The following is a 20525-nucleotide window of genomic DNA, read 5'->3' as shown; positions in this document are numbered from 1 at the left end:
GTCATGCCTCACAAATGCATTTGACTTCTTTGAAGGATGTAGATAAGGGTGTGTGGGTGAATGTAATGCACTTGAATTTCAGAAACCTTTTGCGGAAGATATCTAACTAGAACTATAAAAGAAAATAAGCTTCATGGGATAGGGTGTGAATGTTAGAAGGTAAGAAACAAAGGGTGGGATTAAATGGTAAGTTTTCCAAGGAAGACCACCACCACCCTAAGTATGTGTATAGAATAATTGATCCTAAATAAGTCCTTGCCGCTCAGCAGAGAAGTCTTGGTATTCTTATGAAAAGTTCTCTGAACCCATCAATTCATTACTGAGCAGGCATCAAATAGGAAAATACACGGTGGAAGTCATGGAGAAGGAACAGCAGAGAAAGCAGGAAGTATTTTTTTATTTTGTAAACTCATACTTAGCATCCTAAATATTGCATGCAGTCTCAGTCAATGTGTCTTACTTTAAAAAAAAAAAAAAAAAAAAAAAAAAAAAAAGAATGCCTTCCCCCAAAATGTACTACCATCAAATTTAGGTAGAGAGAGAAGATAATTATTAATGTAGAATCGCTAAATAGCTGAGATTTTAAAATAGGTTAGAATTCTACGTCTTGTAAAATAAAGGTAAATATGACAAAGCCAGTGAATAGAAGTAGGATATGATTATAGTTTATTTAGTGCCCCTTATGTTAGCAGCAATAAGCTTATAAGAGAGAAGAAAGATACTGTGGAAGCAAAAAAAAAAAAGGCATTCAGAAAAGGATTAGGTACCTCCTAGGTATTTAGGTTCGTTTGCAGCCATTAAATGGGATGACTGAATGCAACCCATCATCACATAAAAACCCTGGTTACATTAGGGTAAAGATCAGTTTGTATTTTGTTGTTATGTTCTCTCTGAAAGCATCTACTGCTGATCCCAGATACAAGATACTGAGCCAGGTTGTCCAATTCAGTTGATCCAGTTTTATAAAGAATTAGATAGATTAAGCTAGATATTGCCAATAATTTAATCTTTCTGGTACAGGGATAAACATGATATGTAACTAAAAGTAGTAATTGTACATGCTATCTTTATATTTCCTTCAAGTTCCAATTTGAGATTATCTTGAGTAGGTACTATAAATCAGCAAATTCCTCCAAAGATTTGAATTACCAGAGTAGTACAACCTGATAATATGGAGAGGCTGTTGGTGGGAAATAATCACTACACACTGGTGTATGCGAAACAGATGGAATTGACAGTTAGGCTGCCCCTGGTTAAAGTTAACTTTGGTACCTCCTCTGCTACAATGTCGTGTGCAGCGGTACAGCCGTAATATCAGTTGCACAAAATTATTTCAGCTGTAATAGAAAATACAAAAAAACTTAAAACACCCCAGTGTACTGAAATTTGGGAAGTGTAATTGGTTAGAAATTACTGTACTTATTGGTGGTAACATAAGAGAGTTTGTAACTAGTAGCTAAATTTAATAAGCCTTATAAAAAAGAAAAGGTTTCTTTAAAAGTTTATTGAGACGTTCATTTCATTCTGAATATATTTTTTAAGGTCATTGAAGGATGTGCCTGGTTATTTGGGACAGTCACCTTGAAATACCTAACTTCTTTAGCATTTGGAATAGCTGATGATGTAAGTTCTCTTATCTGAGTATCTGGTTGATGTCTTTCAAAGATTTTTTTAATCCTTAATATTTTTATTTTGGCATCTTATTGATATACTTTCCTGAAATTCCAAGCTTTGTTTTGCAGAAATGGGAGAGGGATTGCATATTTACTTTGTCATTTATTATGTATTATAACTTTGAGGTGTTATGAGCGAAGTTTGTGAAAAGACAAATGTTTTTACTATTCAGTTAGTAAATTCTCTGTGTATTTGTTTTTAAATGTGGATTTATAGACCTTTATTTTGGATATCTTCTACCTACATCTTTTCTTTATTTACTCAATTTCTTAGTTCACTTTCCTCTGAAGCTAATTTTTAAGACAGTTTTGAAATGCTTGTTGTAAGTAGGACTCCTCACTTCACTTCAGCCCCTTTATTGTCAGATTCTACTGTTAAAAACCTATCTGCAGATGTGCATCAAGGGGCAAAAGATGGGAAGCTTGTGTCTTAAGATATGAGTATGCAAAACTATACTCTTGTTGAACCCAGTTGCAATGGTAACACCCTTTTTCTGTTGCTTTCTGCTTTTTACTTAACACAGTCCAATCTGTGTTACACTCAAAGATGTCATTTAATATACCGGAAATAGATTTTTGGTGCTCTTATAACATTATTGTAAATGGTATAAACTTCTGTTTTAATTAAAAATATTTCTCATATACATTTAAACTACTTTGTTGTGGAAAACAGGACAGTTTTTGCTTACTACAGCTTTTTTTCTTTCTGTATATCCTACCAGGCCCATATAGGAAATATATTAAAATCTAAATTTATTGGCTACAAGGATTTTGATACATTAATGTATACCTGTGCTGCAGAGTTTGACTTCATGGAAAAAGAGGTAATTTGATCAAAATAGATTATTATGGAAGAGGGAACTTTTTGTTTTATCTTAGTTTATAACTTAAAATGAGAGCCGTAACCTCCTACTGCCATCATAAGTTCAAGTGCTTACTCGTGAAGTTAGAGACATTAATGAACTTAAGCTAAATTTAACTGGTTTTATTCCTTTTAAATGAACTAAAAACAAAACAGTGTTTTGATTTTGGATCTAAGAAATGTGCCTGCTTGAATGAAAAAAGTGCTTGCTCAGGGATAAATGAAAGGTTACAGTTCTGCAACCTTAAGATTTTATGTGGCTGTCAGTAATTAGTTTTGAGTGTATGGAAAATGTTCTGTGAGCTGCAAAGGTCTTGTGGTGGATTTAGACTACAGAAGAGCATTGAAGCTTCTTAATGTGGCATTAGTAGACCTTTTTTAGTTCATCAGTATCTAGATACGCATTTAGAACATTTATAGGTTACTCAACCCATAGTACTCAAATTCAGATGAGATACAACCTACTTTTAGTCTTTGGGTGGCTTGCCAAAGAACTGGGAATAATTTACTAATGACCGTAGTATTATGACCTCTAGTGTGATTGCTGGGTGGAGTTTAAATTTGAGTTTCTTTAAGCTTGCTTTGTTGTTGAATGTTTAAATTTACATTTTTCTCGAGGAAGAACTCTTTATACTGTTTTCTTTAAAATGACCATTGAAGTAATTATAGGTGAATGGAAAGCAATTAATGCAGTTTATTTCCATTGTAGACTCCAGTAAGATACACAAAGACTCTGCTATTACCAGTTGTTCTGGTGGTTTTTGGGGTAATCATCAAAAGAGTAAGTGATTGATTTAATGAATCACCTTTACCTTAATTTACTACTTAGGTTTTTTGAAGGGATCACTATTTATTTTGAGATGGGAAGAAGTTAGTGTGGTGGGTTAACCTTGGGTGGCTGCCAGGTGCCTGCCAAGCCGTGCTCTCATTCCCTATCCTCAGCAGGACAGGGGGAAAAAAGAGTTGAAAAATCTCATGGGTCAAGATAAGGACAGGGAGGTCACTCACCAATTTACTGTCATGAGCAAAACAGACTTGAATTGGGGAAGACTAATTTAATTTATTGTCAACTAAAAATAGAGTAGGAATGTGAGAAACAAAAACAAAACTAAAACCACCTTCGCCTCATCGCCACCCCCTTCTTTCCAGGCTCAATGGGTTCCTCCCACAGGCTGCAGTTCTTTACCAACTGCTCCAGCATGGGTCCTTTGCCCGGGGTACAGTCCTTAGGGAGCGGACTGCTCGCAGCTCCTGCCAGAAAACCTGCTCCTGTGTGGGCTCCTCTCCACAAGCTGCAGTTCCTGCCAGGAGCTTGCTCCTGTGTGGGTTCTCCATGGGTTGCAGCTTCCTTCAGGGCATGTCCACCTGCTCTGGCATGGGGTCCTCCACAGGCTGCAGGGTGGATATCTGCTCCACTGTGGTCCTCCATGCACTGTAGGGGGAAAACCTACATCACCATGGTCTTCTCTACAAGCTGCAGGGGAATCTCTGCTCTGGTGCCTGGAGCACCTCCTCCCCATCCTTCACTGACTTCGTGTCTTCGGGGTTGTTTCTCTCCCATTTTTCTCACTGCTCTCTCTTAAGGCTGCTGCACAATGTTTTTTACCTTTTCTTAAACATGTTATCAACAGAGGCACCACCAGTGTCACTGACGGGCTCAGCTTTGGCCAGTGGTAGATCTATTTTGAAGCTCGCTGGAACTGGCTCTGTCTGACATGGGGGCAGCCCCGATCTCTTCTCACAGAAACCGCCCCTGCAGCCCCCCTGCTACCAAAACCTTGCCACGTAAACCCCATGCAGTTAGATAAAATACAGGTTTTAAAAAATATTTGCTTAAAATTCTGTATTCTCTTTACACAGATTTTTTGCAAAGGTGCAGTCCTGAGTCAGTGGTAAAACTTGCTTTGATGTTAAATGCCAGAAAAATTTCTGTCACTTAGCTGATGAGTACTATAACTGAAGTTTATAACTGTTTTTGTAAATTTGATTATGTATAATTTGTGTAAAAACAACTTACAGTTTACACAGGAACAGATGGGATAACTGTTAACTGCGTGGCTAATTAAACATCCTCAAAAAGAATTTTTATCTGCAACACTGCATGTCTTTTATCTTAGCATTATCTCAAAATGAGATTACCCAGGTGTAATTTAATTTAGCAAATGTTGAAAATGCTTTAAAATGCTTTTGAAAGTTTGTTCATACTTTTTGTTGGCTCTTGTTTTCTTCAGGCGATTAAATATCTTATGTGGGTATTATCTAAGGCGGGCCAATATGAAAGGTAAATACTGTCTTTTTTTAATGTAAAACTGAATTTGCTGCTGGGAGTTTATTTGATTTGCTATATGCTAAATAATTCAGAATTCTACATTATGTTGGTCCTTTTTGAAGGGTAGATTATGTATAGTTCAGTAACTCAACGGCTTGGAGGTACTATATGTGGTATTTTTATAGGATGTCTAAAACTATGTTTAGCTGCTGAACTTAGTTTTAGACATCTTAACCCTCTTACCCCAAAGTTTTCTATTTAATCATTTATTTTTCTGCTGTATTCCTAAACCAATATTTATTTATGTGCCTATTCGCTTTTCTCCTTATAAATAGTCAATGCAAGTTCTTTCCTCATCATTATTTTTTTTTTCCAGGTTATAAAGATTACCTGAGTTTCATCTTTAGGAAAGGATCCCAACTGTATTAATTTTATTTTCTAAATGTCTGTAATATGTGCTCTACCTGTTACAGCCATTTAGCATCACTTGTTGATGCTGTGCTCAAGAGCAGTCAATTTGTCCAATTGAATGTTGTCATTTCCCTGACATATCTTTTTGCTTCCTGTTTTTTTTTTAATTTATCACTAATCATTTCAGTGATCTCTGCTTTGCATAGTCTAATGGCCATTATCAAAATTTCAACAGATGTGAGCAGGATTCAGCATCCTGTCTTCACAGATGTTTTTGGAGAACAACAAGTATACATGATTTTGACTCTTTGCACATTTGTATTTCCTTCTAAGAATCCAAAACCAATCTATGTAGTACCTGTGTAAATGACAGACTCTCATTTTGGTACCAGTGCTCTGCCTCTTTTACGTTACTGAGGTTTAATTTTCTAAATAAGCTGTTCTATATATGAAATAATTCATGGAAGTAATTAAAAAACTGCTAAAATTAATTTTCAGATTTCTAAATAGATATAGGGATTGAGGAGGATAGTTACTGATTTGCAATATATTTCAAAGCTTGTTATAGAGGGGAGAAAAATCTGTGCAGGCACTGACTCACGCTTACTGGATTAGTTAGTTGCCTAGAGCCACTATAGATGACTTTAAAGTAAAACCAGTGCTTCTGTGGTACATAAACAAATAATGTCATTTTCTGTTTTTTATTCAGAGAGGAACATTTTAACCATGGTGAGGTAAGATTCTTTTTCTGCACAATTTTATTCGTATGTTAATGCGAATACTCAGTATTGAAATACAGGTTGCAATGGTCTGATGCTGATACGTGGTTTATTTGAAGCTAAGTATTTGCATCTTTTATTCCCCCATTTTAAATTGGGACTGGTATGTCACCAGAATAACTCTGTAATGTTGAACAGAAAAATATACTAGCTAACGGTGGAGTGGCAGTGCAAGAAAGGAGTCTTGGGCTTTTGCTGTAGCAGTACAGAAAGACACTGAAATTAGGCTGGACCTTCCATTTTCGCCATATAGACTGAGAAGGAGATTGGTTTCTTTGCTGGGGTTTCATGTGACAGATAATGTTAAAATTCTGTTTTGAAATATGCCATAATGAAAATAATTCTACATGTGGTTCTTTTAAATAAAATTATGCAAAAAAATGTACTGCATCCAGCTCTGGAGTCCTCAGCACAGGAAAGACATGGACCTGTTGGAGCCGGTCCAGAGGAGGGCCACAAAAATGATCAGAGGGATGGAACACCTCTCCTATGAGGAAAGGCTGAGAGAGTTGGGGTTGTTCAGCCTGGAGAAGAGAAGGCTCCAGGGAGACCTTAATGCGGCCTTTCAGTACTTAAAGGGGGCCTATAAGAGAGATGGGGACAAACTTTTTAGTAGGGCCTGTTGCAATAGGACAAGGGGTAATGATTTTAAACTAAAAGAGCGTACATTTAGACTAGATAAAAGGAAGAAATTTTTTACAATGAGGGTGGTGAAACACTGGAACATATTGCCCGGAGAGGTGGTAGATGCCCCATCCCTGGAAATATTCCAGGTCAGGTTGGACGGGGCTCTGAGCAACCTGATCTAGTTTAAGATGCCCCTGCTTGTTGCAGGAGGGTTGGACTAGATGACCTTTAAAGGTCCCTTCCAACCCCGACTATTCTATGTTTCTGTGAAATAGAATTGAATGGCAGATTTCCTATGTGGTTCCTTAATTTGCGATTAAGTCAGCAAGGACAGTGCAAAACTTTCTTAACAGTTTATTTTGTGGTTTGTGCTATGAGAGAAGTCTCATGCCATTCAAAATATGATAATCAATCAGTTAGATAAAAGCACTGATTGCAAAAATGTCTCTATGATTTACCACAGCACTTCCACAAGTAACATAGATTCAGTGTTAGGAGTGGTGAGTGACATCTCTGATACTTTTTAACCTTTTCTGAGAATACTAAAGCAAGCTGCCTGTGGTTGTGTGAGTACCAAGGATGATTTTATTTGCTTCTTTCATTCCATACTTAGGTATTTTAGGTATTAAATAGCAAGGTCTCTTTACTTCTATAAAGAGGTTATACGAGAAATTTTACATATGTTATTGTCTGTTTATGTTTCAGGATCTTTTGCATAGCTAGCCATTTCTCCAGCTCCTTTTGGTTTTATTGTTAATGTTTATCCTTCCTGTTGTTCCATACTTTAGCATATTACATACACTTCAGAAAAAAGATAACAGAAAGTCCTTATCACTATCTGAAATGTGAAGATCTTTACTTTGACTTGGACTCTTTCAGACAAGCTCATCATTTAAGCTATACTGAAAATGAAGTTGCATGTTTAAGACACAAATGAAAAGTATGCAAATATTATGCTTCTGTGTGTTTTGGGGTTTTTTTTGCAGCTGGTATACCATGCATTGCAGCTGTTGGCGTACAGTGTCCTAGCGATTTTAATCATGAGACTAAAACTGTTTTTGACACCACATCTATGTGTTATGGCTTCCTTGGTTTGTTCAAAACAGGTAAGGTCTTTTTTTAATCCTGTAGCTATCTCAGTACTTAGAGTATTACCCACATATTTGTCCTAAAGCAAATTTATTTGTGTGTAATTGCTGAATCTAAGTGTACCAGTTAAAAATAAACCAGATTATATTGCCTGTTGAAAAATATGGTTACACAAGTTCCATTCTCCCCTCTCCCCAAATAAAGCAAATGTCTTGTTTTATGCAACTTGTCCAATTGCATTATTATATGAGTTAATATGCTGTGTATTGAGCTTGAGCATAGGGAGACATATACTGGATTTGACTGTATTTATACACTTCTATGACATTGCAGGTTTTTTATTGACTATTAATTTTATGCCTAACTCAGATTTAATTTTCCTAGCTTGAAATCATCCATAACATAAAATGTTACTAGATTTTCTCCAGATATAAAAGATCTTAGAATTGGTTTTCCATGTTTCAGTATCTGTGTTTTTCAGAAGTGAACTTGATTGAATCTGTATCTAAATAGCTGTTTTAGAAGCTTTGCAGTTGCAGCAAAAGTAGGGTAAGCAGTCCTTTGTCTGGGAAGCAGACAGGCAGGTAGATTGAAAACTAGCTGAACAGCTGGACCCAGAGAGGGGTGATCAGTAGCACAAAGTCTGGTTGAAGGCCAGTAACTAGTGGTGTACCCCAGGGATCAATACTGGATCCAGTCCTGTTCAATGTCTTTGTTAATGGTCTGGATGATGGGGCAGAGTGTACCCTCAGGAAGTTTGCTGATGGTACAAAACTGGGAGGAGTGGCTGGTACACCAGATGGGTGTACTGTCATCCAGAGGGACCTCAACAGGCTGGAGAAATGGGCTGACAGGAACCTCATGCAGTTCAACAAAGGGAAGCACCAAAGTCCCGCACCTGGGGAGGAACAACCACAGGCACCAGTACATGCTGTAGGCTGCCCAGCTGAAAAGCTGCTTTGCAGAAAAGGACCTGGGGTTCTGGTGGACACCAGGTTGAACATGAGCCAGCAATGTACCCTTGCTGCAAAGAAGGCCAACGATATCCTGGGCTGCGTTAGGAGGAGTGTTGCCAGCAGGTTGAGGGAGGTGATCCTTCCCCTCTGTTCAGCACTGGTGAGGCTGCAGTTGGAGTCCTGGGTCCAGTTCTGGGCTCCCCAGTACAAGAGAGGCATGGACATACTGGAGAAAGTCCAGCAAAGGGCCACAAGGGTGATAAAGGGACCGGAGCATCTCTCTTATGAGGAAAGGCTGAGAGAGCTGGGACTGTGCAGTCTGGAGAAGAGAAGGCTCAGGGGGATCTTATCAATTTGTACAAATACCTGAAAGGGGTGTGTAAAGAGAATGGAGCCAGGCACTTTTCATTGGTGCCCAGTGACAGGACCAGAGGCGATGGACACACACTGAAACACAGGAGGTTCCCTCTGAACATCAGGAAACACTTCTTCGCTGTGACGGTGACCAAACACTGGCACAGGTTTCCCAGGGAGGCTGTGGAGTCTCCATCCTTGGAGATATTCAGAAGCCATCCGGACACAGTCCTGGGCAGCAGGCTTTTGGTGGCCCTGCTTGAGCAGAGGGGCTGGACCAGAGGTCCCTTCCAACCTCAACGATGCTGTGATTTTGTAGAAAGTGTCCTAAAGGTGAATTAGGGTTGTATGGTGAAGGCAATTGCTGTCTGTGGAACATCTGACACCTGTATCAAACAAATGGAAGATGAGTGAATAAGACAGAATTATGCAAAGAGGAGAAAGCTGTCCCATGTTAAGACAGCTGAACAAATGATTTTTTCCCAGAAAACTGAATTGGTTCCCTGGGTGTCAGGGAAGCACAGTTCTTGATAATGCTGGACAGGCTGCACAGTATCAGTCTGCTTAAATGTTGTGCTCCTCACTTTCTTGATGCCTGTTTTGTTACTTAGCATAGGTAAAACTGCTGTAGCATAGGTAAAACTGCTGAGTGTTTGCCAACATCAAACGAATCTATACAGTGAACATTGAAAATGCTAAAAATGTGTCAAAATCTCTTTAAAAAGTAACTTTTTTTAGCCACCTTGTAACTGAGTATTGGGACTTAAGAGAAATTTACTTTTCGTCTATGCTTTCGCTATTCTGTAAAGTTCACAGATGCTCTGTTTCCCAGCTCTTAGTTGTTCTTGAAGTATTGGTGTTCTCTTCGGTGCTCTGGTTGTTTAAGTAATAGCAGTTACACTGTGGTTAAATTTTTCTAAATGAACTTTCAGGAGGTGTTTCTGAGTAATTTAAAAATGAAGTTGCTTTTCAAAAGTCAGAAAAGCAAAAAGAAAAAAGTTGTTTTCTTCTAACATATGATTTCTAGATAACAATTACAATATAAATTAATTGTGTCTAAAGTTAATTTGTTCGTAATTCTTCTTGTTTTAACTGTGTCTTCCTAGAAGAAAATTGATGGGCTTTTCTGCCCTGTTGTCACTGAAAAATTTTTGTCGAATTTTCTAGTGAAGTTTAGAACTAAAAGTATTTCTATGTTTTGTGCCACAGGAAAAGGCTTCTCAGTCTTCTGAGAATTGAAAAACAATAAAATCTGAACTGCCTTTTTTTTGGTGTATAGAGAGAAATAGTCTCTGAAAGATAGGAAAAAGTACCTTGCAACTGGTAATGACTGAAAGATGAGCTGCTAGGAATGCTGTCTATTAATATGTAGCCTCATTTGCTTTTTTCCATATAGTAAGTTAGCCGCTACATGGCAAATTAGTAAAGGTTTTCAGCTGGTGATCTTTATATTTCTTTTTTTTAAAGCACCTGAGTAATGGCACTACAGTAATTCATCCTGGATTGTTGTGTTTTTTGTTTTAGTACTGCAATTACGATCATCAGGCCAGTTAATGAAAACTGGTGCTTTTGGTAATCATTGTGTGTTGGATCTTAGAGGATGCCACATGTTATCACTGTATAAATATTGGAACAAGGACAGGTTCAGGGCATTTTGTCAGTATTATCTTTTCTTCTGCTTCCAACTGCATTTTGGCCCTTTGGTTGTTCTGCTGTTTCCTATGGTTGTAGAGAGGGAGTAAGCTTCTCAGGAAGCTACAGTTGCAGATGATAACCTATTCTGGGAGCTGCCCCTGTTGGACCAGATGGCTCAGGTCCAGCGACTTTTTCTTCCTCCTTTGCAGCATCAAGGAGACATAGTTGGTTTGAAAGAAATAGGTCTTGAATGCTAGGGAAAGTAAGGCTTTAGATTACTGCAGTTTGGCAGTTCTGCGCACAAGATGATAAATGACCAGCTGCCCCATATAATAAGGCCTGTGATTATCCTCGCCCTGGCTTGGGCCTTAGGAGAAGTATATACTTGTGTTCAAGACTACCCAACTTCAGGTGAAGAATGTAAGTAAAAATAAAATTAATTCCCTTGTCTTGTTATCAGTGGAGGTTCTTTTGCCTGTTCAGCATGTTCCCTAGGTTGGTGCTGATTGATACCTGTAAAAGACAAGCCGGATTTTTTTATTGGTCTGACTGATGTACACTTTCTTTAGTAGGGAGCAGCTGGTAATCTTCCAGGTAATACATGACTGGCTTCAGCATGAGAGAGAAACACTGGCCTATAAGTCTGTTGAGCCGCTGTTGGTCAGACCGCTTCTAAGTCTGCTCTGACTTAAGCGAGCAAAGGGATAAGAAAACTCCTTGTTTTTTGTAGGGTCAGGAAAATATCAAGTGGGTTTTAGTGAGCTTTTTCTGTCCTACTGGCTGCCGAACAGAAGTAGTATTTTAAGATTGAAAAACCTGACTGTATGTGCAATATTGATTCAGAAGAATTGCTGCGGTGGGGGGAGATGAGAAGGGGAAGATGGGACTTGTGACCAGATGATTGATTAACACTTGGTACATTTATCATTATGTAAAGTTTTAGATGTTTGCATAAAGGATAAGTTAATAAGCAACAATTTGTTTTTACAGATGCAAGAAAAATTTAAGCAAATTTAACATATGCAATTATCTCATTGTGATTGAGGTCAACACTATCCTTTCCTCTAGCAGACCATGAAAGTTTACCTGCAGTGGTATGTTAGTGTAACTAATTTATTTTGAGGCTATAGATAGATAACGTGTTAATCGGCTGCCTTTCAAAATATATCCTTTTATTAGTGAACAGTCAGCCTGAGATCAATGTTTGTAACACAAACCAAAACCGAACAAACAGGCAAAAGACATACTAGAATTATTCTGCACATGGAAAAGGAATTTTGTATGTTGTATTCTTTCAGCCCATTGCATGAATCTGTGTACTTTCCATTACCTCAAGGTTACAGCTTGTGGCACCTGATGGACAATAAAAATGATAACTGTTTGCATCCATACATTTCCTCTTTCTGTTAGGAGGAATTATACTATCCTGAGTGGAAATTTTGAAAGCAAAGAAAGCTGGAGAAGGACTTAACGTATTCATTTGACAAAAACAAATAAAAAATCTTGCATCGATATAAAAACCACATGAGGAACATCAACCTGTAAAAGAAATGCTTCTTTTGCTTTGCATATGTGTTCGACCATTCTAGGCTCTTTATGTAAACAAAATAGTGGTAAATTTAGATACTTTGAACATTAATGAGGCTTTATAAAAGCACGATAGGAATGTGATTTTCTTTGATTTGAAAAGCCATGGAACTCAATAAAGAATTCCGAAGTTCTAACATGTTCTTGAAGTGAGATTTTTGCAACTGTTGGTAACAAGGAAGTTTGCTCATGCAGAGCAGCGTACAAATGAATTCATTTCCCTTCATCTTTCCAGACCTACACAGTGGTCAGGCATATTTGGTGTATTAAGTTTCCCTGAATAGTATTGCTGTTCTTGCTAGAGTGTTTAGCAAGTCTTTGAGAATGAGAGTACATTGTATTTTTGGAGAGGTGGCTTGAGAGTTTTAATAATCTAAAGTAGTTTACGGTTAGTATATAACAAAAGTAACATACACTACCTAATTGGTGTAGTCAGCCTAGAGGGAGGTTTTACTGTGAAACTTTATTTTGTCATTTCATGCTTTAATTAAAAAAATGGATAAAGGTACTCTGAATGAAATGTATTTATTTACTGCAGGTTTTATATTTTTGAAATGTGAAGCCTTATTTCTAATTAACAATAGCTTGGAAAACAAAAAAATAATTCATACTTTGTCTTATTTAAGGTTTAGGTCAGATATGGATGAGATAGTGTTCTTGCTCAAACTAAACTTCAACACAGCATATTTGTACTTCTTTCTTCTTACCTACCCATTTCACATATTTATGAGTATTTGCTTAGAGCCTCCAGCAACTATCTTTAGAAAAAAATGCAAGGACCATCTTTTTTCAGTTCAAGAGAGGGAAGAGTAGGATATAAAGCAACGCTAACCTTATATCCCCAAAGTCTGCTTTTCTGATAAGTTTTCAGAAGTTTGCAGTACAATCTCTAATCCATATACTACAGCTAGAAACTCTTGATGTAAATAGGAGATAAAATACTGTAAAAGTGCAGTTAGCATTATTGAATCATCTGTACTTGCAGAATTTGACATTTGAACTACAACTTTAAAAGCTGCATTAATGTCAATTTTTTTTTCTTTTTTTTTTTTGGTAGAATTACAAGTATAATGCCCTACATTTGGTAAACATGAATACTTCTTATGAGTTCTCACCGAAGTTTAGTGGAGAAGCAATAGCAAGTTGTTTCATATTGTAATATATGTTAGGTTCCTTATAGAGAAATAAAAATGAACTGTGCTGCACACAACATTACAGAATTGTTGTCTAGAAGTTAATCGATTCTTGCATTTCAGTTGTTTGGATGGCTCTTCTGTAAAATCCAGCCCAAAACGTTGGTCTTTGCTATTTTAGCATTGATGGCAATAGAGGGATCAGCAAACCTTCAAACTCAGTGGAACATCATGGGAGAATTTAGTAATTTGCCACAGGAGGAACTTTTAGAGTGGATAAAAGTCAATACCAGACAAGGTAAACTATTTAATAATGTATGATGTTCCCCATTTACTGTGAGATGTAACTGAAGAACTCGGTGTGAACGACTGCAGAGGTGTTGCTACTGTCTGTGGCTTTACCTTGGGACTATCCTAAAGCCGTAGTTTAGTCACATATACTTGTCCATATAGAAGCTATCTCAAATGAAAAAAAAACACTGAAAGCTTGCTTTGTTAGACTCCAGGCTACCAGTCTAGAGGTTCTAGCCACTGGTGTAGTATCTCTACAATTAGAGATTAGAAATAAGTGCAATTAAAATAGGTTTTTACTTAAATGACACCGGTCCTGTATGTGGGTCCACGATTATCATTTTGCTAGAAGAGAATTCAAAGTGTGTGTGTTGTGGTTGCACCCGTCCTTTTACTAAAATGAGTAAAAGTGTCAGAAAACTAGCTGGAAACAAAGTAGTTACCTTTTTAGCAGGAAAATACTTTCAAGCCGAAGTGGACTGAGACTTTATTGCTCATTTAACAATGGTGTAAGAAGTGACAAATAAAAACGTGTTGTCATAATGAATATGTTGTTCAACCCATTCAAGAAAAATAAGATGTGTTAAATCTCTGTTCTTAGATGTTTAATTATCTAATAACTTATATTAAGTTCAAGGTTTTAAAAAAAAAAAAAAAAGTGATTTTGTGGTTTTCCTGTTGGTGCCATGTAAGGCCTTTTCAAAAAGAGTACCCTACCCTCTTTACGTTTTTCTACAGGATTACTGTTTAGATATTTGAAGATTGCTTCTCTGTTTTTACTGTTTGAGTCTTCATTTCAAACACGCCTTTCATTCTGTATTTCAGATGCGGTTTTTGCAGGAGCAATGCCTACAATGGCAAGTGTTAAATTGTCTACACTTCGCCCTATTGTAAATCATCCTCACTATGAAGATGCAGGATTAAGGTAAATTTCAAAGTTGAGGATTTATTTTTATTTGCTATTAATTCTTTTAATGTTGGTAATATACAGTACGAATGGCATCACATTATATTGTAAAATTTGTTAAAAACCCATAGAACTTGATTTGTTATTTTAGTCAGATTGAAAACACATGCAGTATTTCTTCAGGATTTGTGTTCATCAGAAAGGATATACTGTAGGATGGATATGGCTTCAAACTTATATACAAAAAGACCCAGAATATAATTATGAAATTGGAATTAACATATACTATTATATCCTTTCTTCATTCTAGTTACTCCTGACATTGTAGACAGACTTGATTTTTTTCTCAAGATAGCCAGTTTAGTTATTCCAGTTATCTTTCTGTGATTGGTTGTCATTTTTTCATGATAATATATCTAATTATTGAAATATTAAGACTAGTTGAAGCTGAAATTTTGTAATGGAATTACTGAGTTTTGTACTTTGTTATTTTCAAACTCAGGATATTTTTCTAAATTGAAATTGATTTATCTGAAAAGGTCATGAATTTCTTTTTTTAAATTTTAATATGATAGCATCATTTTTTGGTAATTTGGTAAAACTGGTTAAAAAAAAAAACACAACAAGAAAACAAAAAGATAGAGAGGGGTAAAGGAGAAAAGGAGGGGATTCATTTTACATGCCTTATGTCCTTAGTTCTGTGTCTGGCATCAGCTGGCTTTAACTTTTGGTCAGCCCTGAATTGGTCAGGCAGTTGGACTAGACGATCACTGTAGGTGCCTTCCAACTGAAATATCCTATTCTATTCTAACTGCAAAAATATAGGACAGGGCATGTTTGAGGAAAATAAGCTAGAGATGATACAGCATCAGAAAATGAACAGGAGTTAACAACGTCATGCTTTGCACAATCAAAGGAGGATATTACTGGGTAATATAAACAGAATCATGGTTTACAAGTGATGATTTTGCTTGATTCAGCATAGGCAGACATCATATCTTGCACTCTGCATTTAAAAAAGTCCGAAGAAGGGCAATGAGTATGACCTTTTGCGGAGAGACTGGGCAGATGATTTCTTCTGATCACCTCCAGTCCAAGCAAGGTCGTTTCTAGCCTTGAATATTACATGGTGAATGCATTGCTTTGACGTCTTCACATTTTCTGTTCACAGTAACTGTGGATCTTGTTACAAAGTTGTCTCCTGCTACAGAAAAATCAAAGGGCTGTGTACATTGTTCTTGGAATCACTATATTTGTGAAGAAACAATCACATTAAAGCAAATGGCACTATTAATTTAAACTTTGTTTTATCCTAGTTGTCTTGTGAAATAAAAAGCCTTCCTGTCCAGTCTAAAGTTAAAGCTTACATTTTCATGCTATGTTGCTAGCTAACTTTTATATTTCTCTTTTTGAAGGGCCAGAACTAAAGTAGTGTATTCCATGTACAGTCGAAAACCTGCAAAAGAAGTAAAAAGAGAACTGATAAAACTAGGAGTGAATTACTACATTCTGGAAGAGTCATTGTGTGTAAGCAGAAAAAAGTGAGTAATCTCTCTCTTTCTCAGAAGAATGATATGCCGCTCAAATATGTAGTCTAAGATCGATATCAAGTAGTACTTTTGAAATACTCATCTGTGCTTTATTAAAAATGTCCAAAATACATTTTTGTCCAGCATCTCCAGATATTAATAAGTATAATTAACTTTACCCACATTAGCAACCTTGTGGTCTTTGTGTGCACCTGAAAAGCTGTGTTGTATGTATTTTTAAACTTCACTGTAACATACAGAAGAGACTCACAAACGAAACAGGTAATTATTCTGTGATGGCAAGAACAGGTGTGTGTGTATAATGAAAGCCTAGTATGAATAAAAGGTGCAGAGTAAAAGATAGTTTGAGCACCAAAATATTATGACCGTTGTTGGTCACTGAAAATTTTGTCATATTTAAGCTGTCCTTAAGAAAAAGCTATGCGTCTTTTTTTTTTTTTTCCCTTCCTTTCCAATTTTTGGCCTTTAGAACACGATTAGTTTGGATTTTTTGTTTTATTTTCTTTGCATTTCAAATAAAATGAAATGAATGTTCTATTTCTTTGCTATTATCTTTGACAAAATTAGGAAATTCTCAGTAATTCTAACTTTGAAAGATAACTGTACAGGGAATTGATGTTGGTTATGTGCCTTAATAAAAAAGCAAGGAGTTATTACTTTTTTTTAAAAGGTGTTTTATTTCCTGAGTTTTCTTTAGAAATGTTAGGAGTGTGAACATCACCCTCCATTTTATAGGAAGTTTTAAGGGTCCCTGGTAATGTATATTGTATAATTTGAGGGTTTTTATATGCTTCCTCCTCCAGATTAATTCTTACTAATTGTGTAATCACAAAAGCAGACAAATTTTACACATTCTCAATACTATTTTTTAAATTAGTACTGTATTTATTGATTTTGTAATCTGATAAGAATTTCTAGTATAAAGACAAAAAAAAGTATAGATGGCACAATCAAGTATTCATTGGGGGGGTTATAAAACTGAGTTCAGCAAGCTGTATGGTTTTTGATGGCATTTCTTCATTTCTCTTTTTGTATTTGTATGTTTTCTAGGCCTGGTTGCAGTATGCCTGAAATTTGGGATGTCGAAGATCCTGCTAATAGCGGCAAAATTCCTTTATGTACCCTTATGAGCAAGGATTCCAGGCCATATTTCATCACAGTATTTGAAAACAGCAATTACAGAGTCTTGAAGATTCCAAAGGAATAACATTTCAGTGCAAAGAACCATCAGTCTTTCAACTTTTTAAACTAGTAACTATAAGAATTCTAAATCAGAAATACCTTTTCTACTAGACTTAAAATGGAAAAATGTGTATTTTATTTTTTACCATTTTAAGTGAATTCTGATTATAGAAATATCTTAAACCTAACAGTTTGGATTTCTATTTCAGGGTCAGTCCCTTGAGATTTGCTATGCAAATGATTATATGTTTGCACATTTTATTTAACACTGATCCAAAAAGAGTTAAAAGTAGCTGTGGAAAGTAACTCCATTCTCAAAACCAATGATATTGTGAAATGGGACTGTCAGAATGTCTTAGCAAAGCAAGTTTGTTTAAAGCTTTGGTGCTAGCAGCTAGGAACAAAGGAATGGTGCTATAGCATCTGGCATCACATTTCTCATGTCACTTTCATTCCCCATCTCTGTTCTGGACAAGATGATACTAAAAGTTCTTTTAAAAGTCACGTAGTTTCAGTAGTCATGTCTGAGAGAAATATGTTTTTTCTTTGAGAGGATTAAGAATATTCGTCATTTTGGATCACTTAACACATGCTTTTAAGCTTGCTTTTGAAATGGAAAAGTTTGTAGGCAGACTTGAAACTTCATTATTTAGGTGCATGTTCTTGGAATCTTATTGATATTAAAAAAGAAGACTAATAAGGGTAATATTCGCAGTGAGCAATAGTTTAGCTTCTCAGTGTCCAAGGATTTTTAGCATTCTTATGCATTCAGAATAAGCTGGCATAATATACATGAAATTTTTAAGGGAAAATGCTTTATTCAGGAAAAATCTGTCATAGCCTTAGAAAGATACTAAAATAAATCCTTCACTGCCTTAACTAGACCTCCAGCGCCTAACTTGGTAAGAAATTACTTTCAAAATTTATGCCCTATTTTCTTTCCCCATGTATTAGATCCTGCCTGGATTTTATCATCAGCATTAAAGAACAATGAAATTTAACCCAATTGTGATACAGATACAGTCAGTTGCGTGGGTATAATTGCTCCAACAATATTAGACTGATTCTGCAGTTTTTCTGTCATCTTGGTGCCACACCAATATTATAGGTAATAAAGAATTTAGAGAATTCACTTTCCAAGATACCCAGTGCAAGGACACCCTTTAGTCATTTAACTGACTTGATAGAATTTTTGTATGTTTATTGCCATTGGGAGGTATCACAGTAATTGTGATTCTACAGTATAAGACTTCTAAAGTCTAATGTTTCTCTGAATATCATTCATTTTGGTTTTGTCTTGGCTTGGGTTTTTTTTGTTCAGACATCAGTCTATTGATATGACTGGTCTTTTTAGCCCTAATAGCATCTAGCAAGATTAGATGCTATAGGAATAGCATCTGTCACGCCTACAACAGTATCAATTAAATGGGAACCTATGATAAAGTAGTAGTGTAACAACTGATCAGTATTCTAAGACTTCTTATTTTTTTAAAATCTGTTTTATTGAGATGGTGAGGGAGAATGGCTGAAAATGCATTAGCTTTTTAACTTTTACAGAATAGATTTTGGAAAAATTTCTATAAGGAAACTATCACAAAAAGGGCTTTTGGGAAGTCACTTTTTAAGATGTTAATTGAATTCAAGGAAGCAGGAAAAAATCTTTATATAAAATTGTGACTAGTGTTACAGCACAAAAAGGTACTGTATTTTTATGAAGTTTATGCCAACTGTTGACATGTACTTATGTGGTTAAATAAAAAAGAAAAAGATGGAAGTTGTTCTCATGTTTGTGATGGATGTTACATTTCTGCTCGTATGTCTGTTAAACTGAAGTTTAATACAGTTGCCACAGCAGATATGATTGAAGCTGAACCCTCAACTAAACAATGCACGGAAGTGCTTCAGATAATTACACCAAACTCACACACCTCTTTCCAGCCTCCATTTTATTTGGAATATCAGTGCAGGAATATGTGAAAGACAGTGAGAAAATGTCAAATACATATTTACAAGCAAAGTGAACTTGGAAGGCATTTCAAAATTATTCTCTTCTTGTTCTAAGTTTCTAAACTCAGGTAATCAAGAGTGAAGCCCAAATAGTGGTAGAATGAAGAAACATTTGAAAGTTAAGGTTCAAATATGTACTTTTAGAAAAAATGTTCTTCATTTGATGAGGAGGCTGTTGTTGCATAGCCGGACGCTGTTTGTAAATTTTCAGCTTATGTTGAGGGATATTATACTGTTCCTCTCTGAACTGGTCTTAAACCCAAATAATTATTGTCATCTAATGTTAAGATGATAAAATCTAGTAATGGAAAAATACGAAGTAAAAAAATGCAATATATGATTGTGGGGAAGAAACATGGGAATTCTTGAATTGGGTGTATCATGTTATAAATTTCTTGTCATCTCAGTAATCTGCTCTCAATTCCAAAGGAAGGAATTTGAGTTTAAATAATACAACATTTTACACATAGGAGCACCATGTTAACATTATGCTTATCACTGCAACTTGAACCAGAAAACAGAAATTAGAGATTTCTTAGCTCTCACTGAAGTTGTTTTTCCCTTTGCAAGATCCTAATCAATAAATCTGTAACTCAAGTTCATTTTTAAATATGTGCTGGCCTTGACGTAATTTAGGCACAGGACTGGAATACTTCAGTACCTGAAAACAGTTTCTATTACATTCTAGTAATACTGGATCATATAGATTTGTCTGTTGGAATCTGAAATACTGCTAGCTTTAGGTGCAATAAATTTCTTCAGTGCAATGGGCACAATTACAATTCAGTATCAAACTTCTGATAATTGCGCAAACTGTAATATTTAGTATGGAGACCAAATGAGGCACTTCTGTGAAACAAAGGTGCTAAGTCCTATTCAGTACTGCCTTGCGCTTCATCATTCTCATCTACCATTTAAAAAAATGCCTTTGCTTTTTTTTTTTTTTTTGCAATTCAGCTTAAACAGTGAAACTGAATCAGTATCTCTTGGATTTTTGTGATTAGACATTGAGTTCCGCAACACAGGACTTACTCCAAGTGAAGTAGAGAAAACTCCTTCAGCAAAAGCAAATATGTAAGGAAGAGCATAAACACAGGGTTGTCAGAAATCAGCATTGTTGAAAGCAATTACAAAATGCTAATTATGGCTTGGGGCCTGTGTTTTCAGATTCCATTGTTGTGTAGTTTCTATAAACGCTGTTGTTTCACCTAAG

At 36.1% G+C, this 20525-nt stretch overlaps 1 protein-coding gene across 1 annotated transcript in view; it reads left to right on the top strand.

Moving 5' to 3' along the window:
• DPY19L1 (dpy-19 like C-mannosyltransferase 1) overlaps positions 1-17412 on the top strand; it is a 49909-nt gene extending 32497 nt beyond the window's left edge. The window contains exons 14-23 of the mRNA XM_050892579.1: positions 1543-1623; positions 2396-2497; positions 3245-3316; positions 4767-4816; positions 5925-5949; positions 7608-7727; positions 13499-13673; positions 14492-14591; positions 15989-16114; positions 17174-17412. Of these exons, the coding sequence (XP_050748536.1) occupies positions 1543-1623; positions 2396-2497; positions 3245-3316; positions 4767-4816; positions 5925-5949; positions 7608-7727; positions 13499-13673; positions 14492-14591; positions 15989-16114; positions 17174-17330 (1008 nt within the window). The 3' untranslated portion in view covers positions 17331-17412. The remainder of the gene's footprint in view (positions 1-1542; positions 1624-2395; positions 2498-3244; positions 3317-4766; positions 4817-5924; positions 5950-7607; positions 7728-13498; positions 13674-14491; positions 14592-15988; positions 16115-17173) is intronic.
• Positions 17413-20525: the final 3113 nt, after the last annotated feature.

This window comes from Gymnogyps californianus, chromosome 2 (genome assembly GCF_018139145.2).
Source record: "Gymnogyps californianus isolate 813 chromosome 2, ASM1813914v2, whole genome shotgun sequence".
NCBI lineage: Eukaryota > Metazoa > Chordata > Aves > Accipitriformes > Cathartidae > Gymnogyps > Gymnogyps californianus.
Note: the sequence above shows the minus strand (reverse complement) of the source record. Positions and strands in the feature narration are given on the sequence as shown.